This window comes from Scleropages formosus, chromosome 2 (assembly GCF_900964775.1).
Source record: "Scleropages formosus chromosome 2, fSclFor1.1, whole genome shotgun sequence".
In the NCBI taxonomy this organism is placed as follows: domain Eukaryota; kingdom Metazoa; phylum Chordata; class Actinopteri; order Osteoglossiformes; family Osteoglossidae; genus Scleropages; species Scleropages formosus.
In genome coordinates, this window is record NC_041807.1 from 40,351,322 (window position 1) to 40,364,702 (window position 13,381).

General features: G+C 41.4%; 1 protein-coding gene across 1 annotated transcript in view; it reads left to right on the forward strand.

Annotated features, from left to right (window-relative positions):
* Positions 1-13,381, forward strand: part of cfap74 (cilia and flagella associated protein 74) — a 53,211-nt gene that overhangs the window by 14,117 nt on the left and 25,713 nt on the right. Inside the window, exons 13-21 of the mRNA XM_018746684.2 lie at positions 961-1,104; positions 1,799-1,917; positions 4,342-4,408; positions 4,581-4,670; positions 5,549-5,722; positions 6,212-6,344; positions 6,988-7,094; positions 8,363-8,485; positions 8,562-8,683. Coding sequence (XP_018602200.2) covers positions 961-1,104; positions 1,799-1,917; positions 4,342-4,408; positions 4,581-4,670; positions 5,549-5,722; positions 6,212-6,344; positions 6,988-7,094; positions 8,363-8,485; positions 8,562-8,683 — 1,079 coding nt within the window. The remainder of the gene's footprint in view (positions 1-960; positions 1,105-1,798; positions 1,918-4,341; positions 4,409-4,580; positions 4,671-5,548; positions 5,723-6,211; positions 6,345-6,987; positions 7,095-8,362; positions 8,486-8,561; positions 8,684-13,381) is intronic.

A 13,381-nucleotide genomic window follows, 5' to 3' on the forward strand; every position in this document is an offset into this window, starting at 1 on the left:
GCCCTGTAGAGGGATGGGAAGTTTCACACTTACATGTTATAAACATGTCAAATTGTCCAGGAGTCTCACTGTGAAGTATTTGGTACTTAGACAAGCTATGGCTCAAAAGGGTTATTATACAAAGAAGACCCAGCTGACAATTTATAGAACAAACTTACGAAATGAAATAGTAATAAAAGAAGAGAATAAAAGACATAAAAAGGAAACCATGCAGGTTTGTGTACACGCCATCACAATTCATGTGTTACGATTTTGTATTGTTAATGATTACCAAAAAACAAACAGGCTGAAACAAGGACTTGCATACACATTTCCTCTCATCAAGAAATTAGTTCTTACCAGTTAGCCATAAGATGTCTTTGTTTCTGAGCAGGAGGCTCATAAATTGAGTACAGGTGGTCTTCAACTTACGATGGGGTTACGTTTCACGAAACCCATCATAAGTCCAAAAATTTTGTTAATCGAAAATGCATTTAATACACGTAATAGACACCTCTGCATGACAGACTGAGAGATCTGGAGAGCTGCTGCTGCCCAGCATCTTGAGAGAGTATTGCACTGCATATCGCTTGCCTGGGGAAAAAATCAAAATTCAAAATTCGAAGTATGGTTTGCACTGAATGTCTATCGCCAGCGTATCCCCCATCGTTGAGTTGAAAAAATTGTAAGTCGAACCATCGTAAGTCAGGGACCACCTGTATATGCAATTGGCCTGGAACAAGATTTTATTGGTCAAGTCTGGCAAGCCAAGAAAAGCTCTAATATGTGTATGTGCCTTTGTGTGTTGACATACAAAAGAGTAAACATATTTGCCATAATACCACAGAGAAACAGTATTTGAAAATATGTTGTTCTTACAAAGACGAATGGAGAATAGATATTTTCGAGCTCTTGGAGAAGATAATTGAGAACATCCATTGAATGAGCTCACTTCACTGTGTACCTGTTAACCTTTGTCAGGTTCCCCAGGATGACGAACTTTCAAGCCAGACAGAAGAGGAACCATCAGCCATGACCCCTGAAATGATGTGGAAAAAATACTCCAGCGGGAAAGAATTCAAAGGACGTCCCTTTGTCAGCAAACCGGAATCCATCACTTTCAAGGTAGGCCAGAAGAGCAATAATCTTCTTAGAATGAGCTGCAATAATGGTAAACAACAGCACTTTCAGTGCGCACGCTTTATAAACATTCAGATTAGACCCAACTGAATGTCACAATTGCTAACGGGAAAAATAAGCACTGTTGTGGTTCAGTTACCGAAATGAGGTCAAATTCAATTTAACTCCCCATATAGCTGAGCTAATGTAGCGATGATTATGAGGGCCCACGGTAGGAGGAAATCACCCCCAGGTTCATGGCTAGAGCTGGCTTGGCTCCCAAGCTGGAGACCAGGTATCCTAGCAGTTGTAGGTTGAACCCCAGATCGAGCCGAGACCTCTAAGAGAATGATCATGAATGTACGTAACAGTCAGCGAGTGCCTTTTTAGCATGAAATGTGAACTTGTTGTACAGCGGTCAACCTTGGCCTGTACCCCATAAGCAATTTGACGTGCTGGTCAACTTACAGTGTATCATCTGACTGTCCAGATATCTAGTGTTCAACACGAATGAGGATATGGGCATGTCTGCGCTCATGACCTTTATGGACAGCCTATGAAAGAGTTGTTCTTCTTGACTAGAGGCTTGTTATATTACAGCCGTAAACCGCAGTATACCTCTACAAAAACATCCCAAGATATCATAGTTACTTATATGTCAGTCTAATTCTATAAACATATCGTTTCTGTCATGCTACAGGACTTTGAGGTGGGGAAAACCTACAAGAAGAGGATTACCCTCACCAATGTGACGTACTTCACTAATTACTGCAAATTTCTGGGCATCAGCCAGCATCTGAAGGACTTCATTTCTGTGCAGTGAGTGTCATCACATGCGACTCGTGTTGAGAAAATAATTCAGTTTTGTATTTATTTTCCATACATTCCGTTTAATTTTTACGACTCCTTCGCAGGCTTATGATGGCTAAATTTCTGAATGAATTTGGTGCTTTAAATAAATAATGAAAATTAATTTCTAAATCGTTTTTAAAATTTTTAAAAACATTAATTTTACATTACATGGTTGAAGATATTAAGCTCCCCTTCTTCGTTATTTGTTGGTAACTATGCATGTGTTGGATCTAGATTGAAGTGTTATTATTTATTACATTGAATTTATTACATTTACTAAATTACAAAATGTATTATTATTATTAATGAATTATATAAAAAATTAAATTTAAAATTGATTTTAAATTAGAGCTAAATTACATTCTAATTTAAAACTAGAAATGTGGTTTATTAACTTGATATGGAACGTAGCTAATTCAGCCTAAATTTATTTACCCCATCCTTACTGTCTCCTAAGAGGAACATACCATAGTACAGTAAAAATTACTCTGTTGTATAAATGGGTATATTATTGTAAGCATTTCAGAATACAAATGCGACGCTTCAGTTCACCTTGGACCAAGGTGTGAGATAAATGAATGAATATAAGTGTCATTCTGCTGCTTATATAGCAGAAAGAAATCCTTTCTACAGTATCAGTCATATTTCAAAATGACAGTGCAGGAAATTACAGCAACACAGTACTATAGCTATTTTAAAGATACTTTGAGGTGAACCGGTAGCTGATTGCGTTCACAAACATGGGAATGAAGTGAAACCATGTACAAGTACAGTGGCAGGTTATTTGCTTGGTGTATATAAAGGTTAAGCCAACAGTAGCCTGCAGGTTCCATTCACAATGAAAGCATTAAAGAAAAGAAGCAGCACTTGGGCTGAGATTGCATGTATGTTTCCAGGGAGATGATGATTCCAATCTGAATTATAATTAAGATAAACGTGAAAAATTGTTCGCTGAATACAGCGAGTGACACATCCTAACCCCGCTGAACTTTCATCTGCAACGTTTGCTGAAATGGAAAACCCTCCATCACGCACAGAGTACAGGAAGAAAACAAATGTAGAGTAATTGGCAGGAGGTACAGTAGTAGGAGACAGGGCTGATGGGATGAAAGCGTGCCTTTAACCGGGGCTGGAAACACGGACAGCGAGCTCTTTCACATGCGGCTCGGCCCCGTTTTTGTACTCCCACCCACAGAGAGAAAAAAAGAATATGACTGCTATAGAACTGTTGTTTTGACATGATTTTGCTCTGTCCTTTGCCTCATCCTCTCCTCTGCATTTGTTTTTCCTTTTCAAAAATCCTTTTTTGTTACTGCCTTCCTGCCCCGTTTCATCGATTTGTCGGTCGCTTCTCTGAGTACGTTCCGGAGACCAAAACGCCCAAGGCCTTCTAGCTATTATCATGTCATATCGGGAGATCAGGGCACGTAGGATACTGTGTTTGTTGCCAAAGACTGGTTTTCGCCTGAGGGAAACACTTAGTGAAATGAGCTTGACTTTGCAGAAGCTGCTACACATTGACTTTTGATCTCCATGTATTCAGGTTGTTTTGGATATTTCAGGAGGAATTAGATTAGCTTGAGGCAGTGGTCTCTACAGCTATAGTATAAATGTGCAAAAATAGCTAAATGCTTTTTTAATCAAAGGATAGGATCAGTAGTTAAGTCTGACCTTTGATAACAGTTTGAATACATTTGTTTGAATACAGTTTATTAAACCAAAATTTTTGGATCGACAGTTTCTGAAAATGAATAAATGTATAGACTGGTCATCTGGTAGCTTGTCTTGCACTAACCACTTTTGGATCTATTTCTAGGATTTTTAGGACGTTTTCCAAACCTCAGCCCCAGCCATGCAGAATAATTTAAAAGTATCGAATGTCATCTAGGGTTGCAGTTTCAAAAATTCGCATGAAAAAGTAAACAGTACAACTTTTACCCTACCCGGAATATGGTCACCGGGACCTACCCCTGGAGCTAGGCCTGGGGGTAGTGTTCCTAGGCGGGCTCAGCCCGAAAATCAACGTGGGAGGGCCACGTGGGCCAACCACCCGCAAGGTCCAACATTGGGGTTGGGTGCAATGCCTTTCAGCAGTCAAGAAAATGGATGGATGTCATCTATATGGTGTATTGCAACCCTGCGCTGTAGTTCGTACAGCTTGGGAAATGCAATTAAAAACAGATGTACTCTATAATGGACAAAAATGGATGGTTGTGTCTCAGGCAGATATCGTTTTGGAAGCACGTGTGTAAGGTCATGTAATAGCATGACAGTTTTGGAGTCACGTGTTGTTTTACTCAAAAGGGGAGATGTTTACGGTCATAGAGCATTTCAAGTATTGATGGTCTTGCTCCCGTCTGTGAGTTTTATGTCCATGCTTTGCGGTTCCAGGTTTGAGCCGCCAGGACCCATGTCTCCGGGGATGGCGTGTGACTTCCTGACCACCTTCAAGCCCATGGTGACTCATATCATCAACAGCATATCAGCAGTGCTCTTAAACACGCATAACAAGAACTGTCTCATTGGACAGGGACCACTGGAAAGCCTTTCGCTTGTTCATTGTCAGTAACAACCTTGCAGGAGCGTCACAGTGCAAAAGTTCAATAGATTTCTTGTTCATTCACTTTCAGATAAATAAAGAACTGGAGGGAGATGTGCGCTTCTTATCTGTAGTCGGACCGTTCACCGTTCCTGTTAAATGTACGGTCAAGAAATGCGATGTGAGTATAAAGACAGAAAATGCCTGCTTTTTCAGGGTAATCTGAGCATTTTATTTTTCGGGCTTTTCGAAATGAAGATGTTCACACTGCATGCAGTGAAAATGCCCCTTGCTCTGCCAGTAATAGCTTTTATATAACGTGAAGTACCTTTATACACAACCGCAGAACTAAGACAAATTCAGCTTGATTGTTTATACCACTGACTCCTTTTATTTTACACAACATTGAGTTTTAGGGGCTTTTCTTTGTCGATTTTAATCCAAAGTGCACTTCACTGTGCAGTCAGAGCTTTCTTACACACACAACATTAAACATACTAAGGAAGGAATGAGAATTCAGAATATTATAGGCATGAGAACCCAGAAAAGAGGTTGTGAAGTGCATATTATCACATTTTATTCTGGCTTTTAACAAAGCTAGCAGGCAGCATTGTGATAAAGAGTATTGATAAATAGCTTGAAGGGTGTCAGTTCGGGTTCCTTGAGAGAGTCCTGCCGTTTTAATTGTGTTGTTTTGCACAGCATTACAATGGCAATAAAGTCTTCAATTCAATTCAGTTTTATCCAGCTAAAGAAATGGGTACAAATGTAAATCATAGTAATACTAAAAAATAATTGGTATATGTGTACAATGTATCATTAAATTACAAAAGTTATATCTCACTGATGACAATTTTGCTAAGGCAATTTATTGTAGTCTAAGGTGATGACTTCTGTTATTGATGTTTTTCCACTGAATGGTTCCATTATTCTTGTTCCCATCAAAAAGGCATCAAGTGATGTCACCTCCGTGTAGAGCTGTGAACTGCACCGACGCATGATTTCCCCTCAGTCCCTATAGGTTTCTGAGCACACTCTGGGTCTTCTGTCTCTCAACAGCTGGCTGTGGATTGCAGCCTCATTGACTTTGGTGCCCATGTGGTGGGCCAGACAATTTCACGGACAATCACCCTGACCAACCGGGGGGCCCTGGGCACTCACTTTGTCCTGGTCCCCTCCATCTCTTTGGGACGGCCTCCCAGCCCTGGGCCTCTGCCCAGCCAGGAGGGACAGGTGGGTCTGCAGGTCTCTTGCTTCCTCCAATAATTATGTCCTCCTGAGACCCAGCAAAAAAAAACAATTTCGGCCATGTATCTAATATTTCTAAAAAGTTCTTCAAGCCCCACCCTCACTGTGGTATCATTTAAAAGCAAGAAACGACCTCTGTGAGGTGCACTAGCACTCAGCATTGTGGCATTACACAATAATGGGAATGCTTGCACAGTAAGTTCTCTCTATAGTGGACAATAACAAATGGCTGGGTCTCGGGAGGCTACGAGTGCTGTACACAAATTTATCCAAATTTATCCATCGCAGCCATTGAGTTAAGAGAGGAATGGTTAACATTAGAATTACACCTGAATAAAGGGCGGTTCTCACAGCCAGGAGTCTGAGTCAGCAGCAGTGCAGTGCTGTTGTGTGATGTGCACAGTTTGTGTGATGTGGGGAAACTGAGGTACGGCAAGACCGAGGTTCTTTCTCCATGTCTGCCTCATTCCTCAGGCGACTGAGGTCCTCCTCAACCCAGAGGCTCCCTCAGATCAAGAAGACGGCCTGAGGCAACCAGAGCCAGCAGAACCTGGAGGAGATTCTGAGAATGTGGACACATCTACTGAGACAGAACAGGGTCAGAGGGGTACGTTTTGAAATGTAACACCTTAAAAAACAAAAGTCTGAGTACACCCACTTAAAACCATACTTGCCTGGGCCAGAAGACACAGAACTTGGAAGTTTGAGGAGTGGAAGTTCATCTTGTAGACCACTGACGTAAAATTTTGATCCAACCACTAAGCTGACATGGACGGGATAGTCGGAGTTTTGTATCCCAGCATCCAGCATGGAGGTGGCAGCATCATGTAGTGGGGCTATTTTTAGGATCACGGAGTTAGTGATCCTTACCAGGTCCATTTCAGCCAGCTTGGCTATCATAGCATACTTCAGAAACATGCTGTTTCATCAAGGTTACAGCTGGTTGGACAGTCCTTCATTTTTCAGCAAGATACCAACCCAAAACACACCTCAAAGTTGTGAGAGAACTATCTGGAGAAGGAAGGTGAAAGACAACTCATACTAATGACCTCGGTGTGAAACATTGTCAGTTATGAGAAAAACTAGTTTCTAGCAAATGTATTCACACTTTTCACTGTTGTTGCATATGTTCACATAAAAAATTTTGGTTAGTGTACAGTAGTTTGGCCAAGTTTGCTGTGTCTCGTTTACTGGAAGGAAGAGGGCAGCTTCTGTTGATTGAAAATAATTCTGATTGTTACATCCTCTAGAGCTTGAACAGCCAAGTAAGGATCTTGGCTCTGCTGTGGTGTCCTCAGAACCACCAGACCCCACCCAGGAGGAACCCCAGCAGGGCAGTGATATAAAAATTGGGGAGGTATGGAGAGTCCGTGGCAATCAGTTTAGAAGAGAAGACAGGAATTGAGGCCTCAGAACCCAACCACTAGTCCTGCTGTTTTAACCCTTCCCCAAGTTCCATTATAGTGTCCCGCTAAGGAAATAAGGAAATTTTAAACTGTTAGTTTCTTATGATTCAAAATGATGTAATCATTTCAAGTATATGGGCAGTTGGTGGCATAGTGATTAAAGCCTAGGAATAAAAGGTCCCAAGTTTAGATCACACTCTGTCTTAGTAACCTGAATTAATACAGTAAAAGTTACCCTGCTTTATAAATAGATTAATCATTGTAAGTGGCTCAATTTACTAACATTTTAAGGTGTCACATAAAGGAATATGTCCCCAGTGTTTGTACTTCTAACAGAAGTGCTTTTACCTTTTTTAGTCTTCAGTTTTTAATTTTTCAAGGTGTTTGATCAGTCAGTTCCCCATTTTACCAAGTATTTCTGAATTCTTGCCTTCCAGTCCTGCTGTTGTGCTACAGCGATGCAGCCAGCAAGCTCTCCCCACGCCCATTTCCCACTCGCTCAAGTAAACAGGGCACCCCTGCTTGCTCATGTTGTCAAGTTGATTAATTTTCTTGTGGATTTGACTTTTGAGACATGTCATCTGAGGCAGCATATGACTGTATGAGGGCTCTGGAGTCACACGGTTTGACAACACTCATAACTGACCTTACACACTATGCACAGTATGCGTTTCTTTGCCTTCCCTTTATTTTTGTATCTGCAGATCTAACAACCAACCATCAAAATTACTTAGAATGAACATGTCATCTAATATAACTTGTCTGTTCGGTCCCAATTGATGACTGATTCATTACAAAAAACATTTACAGTGTTTGTCAGCTTCTGTCCAGCTTCAGCTTTCTTTTTTGTTTACACAATCCATAAAAGTTTAATAATATGCGTGTCCATTGGTTTATTTAGGGATAAGGCAGCTGCGATGAATGATTATACTTTAGAAGACTTAACATTATATCAGAGCTACATTAAAATTGAAACTAAGTCACAATTGCTGGAAAAAACCTATTCTTCACGGATTCCTCTTCAATGTCGATTGTTGATTGATTCATTCAATAAACATATCTTCTTATTGATCACCCACACTGAGGAATGACAGATGCTGTGGAAGCAAGCTGAAACTAGTCTTCCCGGCATCGGTATAGTGGTTTTCTGGTATCATCAAACTGACTATTGGCTCAGAGAAGTATTCAGTTGGGTTCAAAGCGAGTTTTTGCTCTTCAGGTGAAAGAAGGAGAAATCGGTCCTTTAGAATGTGTCAAGCTGGAGGTTGTCTTCACACCATCTGTTCCAGGAGAGGCAAAGATGGACTTCTACATACGATTTTCTGACCCTGCTTCTCAGCAAGTAAGATTCATTACGTTCTTCCTCAATTTACTGGTTGCTCTGAGCACGGCAGATGGGATCCAAATTTTCTGCCTAGATCCTGATCACGGTCCGAGGCCTGGCTCTCAGCGTTCCTGTATGGATCACCCAGCCCAATATCGACCTGAAGATCTGCATGTATGACCGCCTTTACCAAGACACCATTACTGTTCAGAGCAAGTGAGTCCTCTGATGTTTCGAAGAAATACACCTCTTCACATAACTCAAATGAATATTTATTTTTTTAAATATAGCACATAATGACTTAGCTCTTTAGCGCCATTTGCCCTTTAGCACTTGCTAATAATGCATTAATAAAAGATTCCTATCCTGTCCTCCTACTGGAGTTCAGACATCTGAAGTAACACTTAAGATACACATTAACAATAATTTATTCTAGGACTTTTATTAGTGAACGTACTTGTAAATAATTATTTTCATCTTTATTTTCTTTATTAAGAACTTGGCAGAAGATAAGATACTTTCTCATTGTATGTCATTATATGTTAAACACTTACAAATATGCGTAAGACTAGTTTGAGTATAATATCAATAATTCTGCAACTGATTTGACATTTTATATTTACATTTATTCATTTAGCAGTTGCTTTTCTCCAAAGCGACGTACATCTCAGAGAAAATACAATCTGTACATTAGCAGAAAGAGACAGTAGCAGACATGTGAACCTTAAGTAAACATAGTTTGTTACTTTCCACTTTATGCACCGATGTTTATTGCACGAGTAGGTGCACAAAACTCAGGATAGACGAATCCTGATCACCTTCATACACACACACACACACACACACATTTTCAGAACCGCTTGTCCCTGACGGGGTTACGGGGAACCGGAGCCTACCCGGCAACACAGGGCGTTAGGCCGGAGGGGGAAGGGGACACACCCAGGACGGGACGCCAGTCCGCCGCAAGGCACCCCAAGCGGGACTCGAACCCCAGACCCACCGGAGAGTAGGACTGCGGTCCAACCCACTGCGCCACCGCACCCCCCGCCCACCTTCATACAATTTTTTTTTTTTAAAAATGGTACACAAACATTTACATAGAATACAGGAGTAGCGGCTGTGTAAATGCTTATCTGGGCATGATCATAAAGTTATGGTGCATGAACATTTACATTATATATGAGCTGGAGATATCTCTTCTTCAATGTAGACAGAGCTTAAGCAGTTCTGAGTGAGAGGGGGAGGTCATTCCACCACAACGGAGTCAGAACTGAGAACCTCCGTGCTTCACCTTTTGGAACTTTTGTGCATGGAACCACCAAGTGGGCAGAGGTGGAAGAGTGTAGCAGTCTGGTTGGGGTGTAGCGGTTGATGAAGTATTGTAGATAGTTAGGAGCAGTTCTATTGATGCATTTGTTGGCCATAACCAGGGTCTTGACTTTGATCCGGGCAGCTATGGGAAGCCAGTGCAGAAAAATGAGTAGAGGAGATTACATTTACATTATATTTCATTACATTTTTTTATTTAGCAGACACTTTTCTCCAAAGCAACTTCCAATGAACTCTGTGTAGTGAGCCCACACACCTTATTCACCGCGGTGACTTACTCTGCTAGATACACTACTTACAATGGGTCACTCATCCATACATCAGTGCAACATTCTCTCTCTCTGTGTCACTCACACACTATGGGTGAACCTGAACAGCATGTCTTTGGACTTTGGAGATATAAGCAAACGCTTCGGCAAGTCAAACACGACTCAGCAGAAGCGTTTTGTATCAGCTGTAGAGGTTTGATGGCAGTAACAGGAAGACCACACAGGACAGAGTTGCAGTAGTCCAGACGGGAAGTCACCATAGCCTGGACAAGTAGTTGGGCAGAGTCAGTTGTGAGGTGAGGACAGAAACTGCAAAGTTTCTTGAGGATGTAATGACATTTTATAAGCTGAACGTTTGATGTAATGTTAGTTATCAGACTTGGCTCTGATGGAGCCCTTTGTGAGTTTTTGTTCCTGCTGAGCTCTTAATTGTTTTGTGGTTTTCCTGTCAGTTGAATGAATTTGGGCAGCATAGTGGCACTGCAGGGAGCACTGGTGTCTGACAGGTCCTGGCTAGACATTCAGATATGGGTTTGAATCCAGCTCACTCTGCATGGACTTCTCATTTCCTCTTTGACTGCTGAATTACCTCTAGTGTGTTTATGTGATGGATTGTTCTCCTGAGTGTACAGAAATGCGTCGCTTAACGACGGGGATACGTTCTGAGAAATGTGTCGCTTGGCGATTTCGTCATCATGCGAACATCATAGCGTGTACTTATACACACCTAGATGGTATAGCCTCGATCATAGAATGTACTTATACAAACCTAGATGGTATAGCCTCGATCAGAGTGTATTTATACACACCTAGATGGTATAGCCTCAAACAGAGTGTACTTATACACACCTAGATGCTATAGCCTCAAGTGTACTTATACAAACCTAGATGGTATAGCCTCGATCACAGCGTGTACTTATACACACCTAGATGGTATAGCCTTGATCATTGAGTATACTTATACACACCTAGATGGTATAGCCTCGATGCAGTCAAGAGACACAGTTAACACGAGATTTATGACGCTGCTGCTGGTGTGACACAGCATACTGTTTTTTAAGTAGGAGTACACTGTAAAATAACGATTAAAAGTACAATATAGGAAATACATAAACCAGTAACGTGTTTATTATCATTATCAAGTATCATGTATTACGTACTATTCATAATTATATGTGCTATACTTTTATACGACTGGCAGCGCAGTAGGTTTGTTTACAGCAGCACTGCCACGAACACGATACGTTGCGCTACGAAGTTACGATGGCTACGACATTGCTGGTTGATAAGAATTTTTCAGCTCCATTATAATCTTACGGAACCACCCTCATGTATGCAGTCAGGCGTTAAGCGAAACGTCAGTAAGCAGCACATGACTGTACTCTGCCTCATGCTCTGGGCCTCCAGGACAAGACTTTAGGCCACCATGGCTCAGCATTGGACAAGTAGTTATTGATGGATTGTGAGAATCAAACATCAATGTAACATGAGCACTGGGGATTTTAAAAAATCAGTTTAAGACAAAAGTGATTGTGTTCAGCTAATGTTTGACATTAGATGACATTATGATTGTGCAACACATTCAAACTGATTCTTAATAAAGAATAATTAAATACGGGATCAACTGACATGATCATCCACCAAGACCTGGGCTGAAAACCATTGTTCATATGTTAAAGTATTTCTTATCCATGCACCGAAAACCCAGGAGCAGGTCCACAAATGTGTTATGCTTTCTCGTTGGGGTATATGTAACAAAGCAACGGCAAAGTGGTTCTCAATTTTGTTTAAGTTTGTTTCAAATGTGGCGTGACCTTGTTTTCACCCTGACAAAACCAGGCTGGGGTGATTAATCCCTTTTGTTTTCGGAGCTGCTCCTGATTCCGCATGAAAAACTCTGAGCTCGTCTTCGGCCGCTTTGTGAGCTGACATTGGACTGCTGGCCACAGGACTCTTAATATAGAACTCAGAATCGCTGTGCTGGCCTAAATGCATTTCGACTGCATCTCTTGTAAGTTGGACACATTCCGCCTGTTTTGCAGTAGAGGGTGCAGCAGTGGCGGCGCTGTTGAGGAATCGCCGGTGCTCTTGCTCAGAGTCACTACATGGTCTCAGGCTTCAGGCTGTGTGATGGTATGCGAAACTGGCCTGATGCCGAGCGCCACCACCCTCCATCTGAGGATCGCGCCTTTGAGACCAGCAACACGGTTGAAAAGTGACACCTGGGGTGTCTCCACAGAGCGCTGTTAGTGATAAGCCCCAAGGCATTCTGGGATAGAGCATGTCTTATCAGTCAGGCAATAAACAAGCCAGCTACCCGTCATCTGTATCGAACAGTAAAGTTTTCTTTATCAAATTTTGCTCTCCCCTATCACTACCACACTCGACTTTGGTTATATACAGTAAATTCTAATTATTGTTACCCGGTGTGACATATCCTCCTCAAATCTAGCCATTCTTTTTTTGTCCACTCTAGAGGACAAATGTTTTTAAGTGTGTCTCCCAAATTGTACCTGCTACAGTGTTGAGTCCTGTCGCACTTTATAGAGGATATTCTATGATTTTAAATGATACTAAATGTTAGGAGGTGGGGTATGCTCAAGTTTTTAGAAATCTTAGAAATATATAAACCTTTTTTGCTTGGTCTCGGGAAAATATAAGAGCATGCAACTGTCCTTAGAAGTAAATTTTGGATATACCGTTGTCTTTATCTGCCACTTTGAGGGCTGATGTGTGGCAACAGTCCACTTTTCATGGAATATTTTTGGCAAAAGAATGACTGAATAATTATAGCGTTTGGTAAGATGTTGTTTGCATGTTACAACTAATAATTTTTGTAAGATACAGGAATCTAGCCCCTTGTTAGCTGCTGAAAGGACATCACCCAGCAGCTGTCAAGAGTTTCTTAATATTTCTGTCCATGTCTAGTTTTAGCAAGTCTCTACTTGATGCTTCCCTTTGACAGTGAAAGCTCATAAACCTGCTGATCATCAGTTAATAATTCAAGCATATTGCTCCCGTTTAATCTTTAATCATTCATCTGTGTCTACATCTGTGTGTGCATGCACATGTCCTTGTGTGTGTTTGCAGAGCCCTCCATGAATTCCCATGATGGAGATTCATTTGTAACACCAGCTACTCCGTGTCCTTGCCGCAGGAAAAACCATCTGTTGGACCCCACCGAAAGTGGGTCGCTTTATTCGTTGGGGGGAGAAAGAAATGGGTCCACAAGTATTTTACATCACAAGTCATTTCTGCACGAGTGTGCACTCACGGCTTCAGGACAGGTCTCTATTTGTCATGTCCCCTTCGCTCC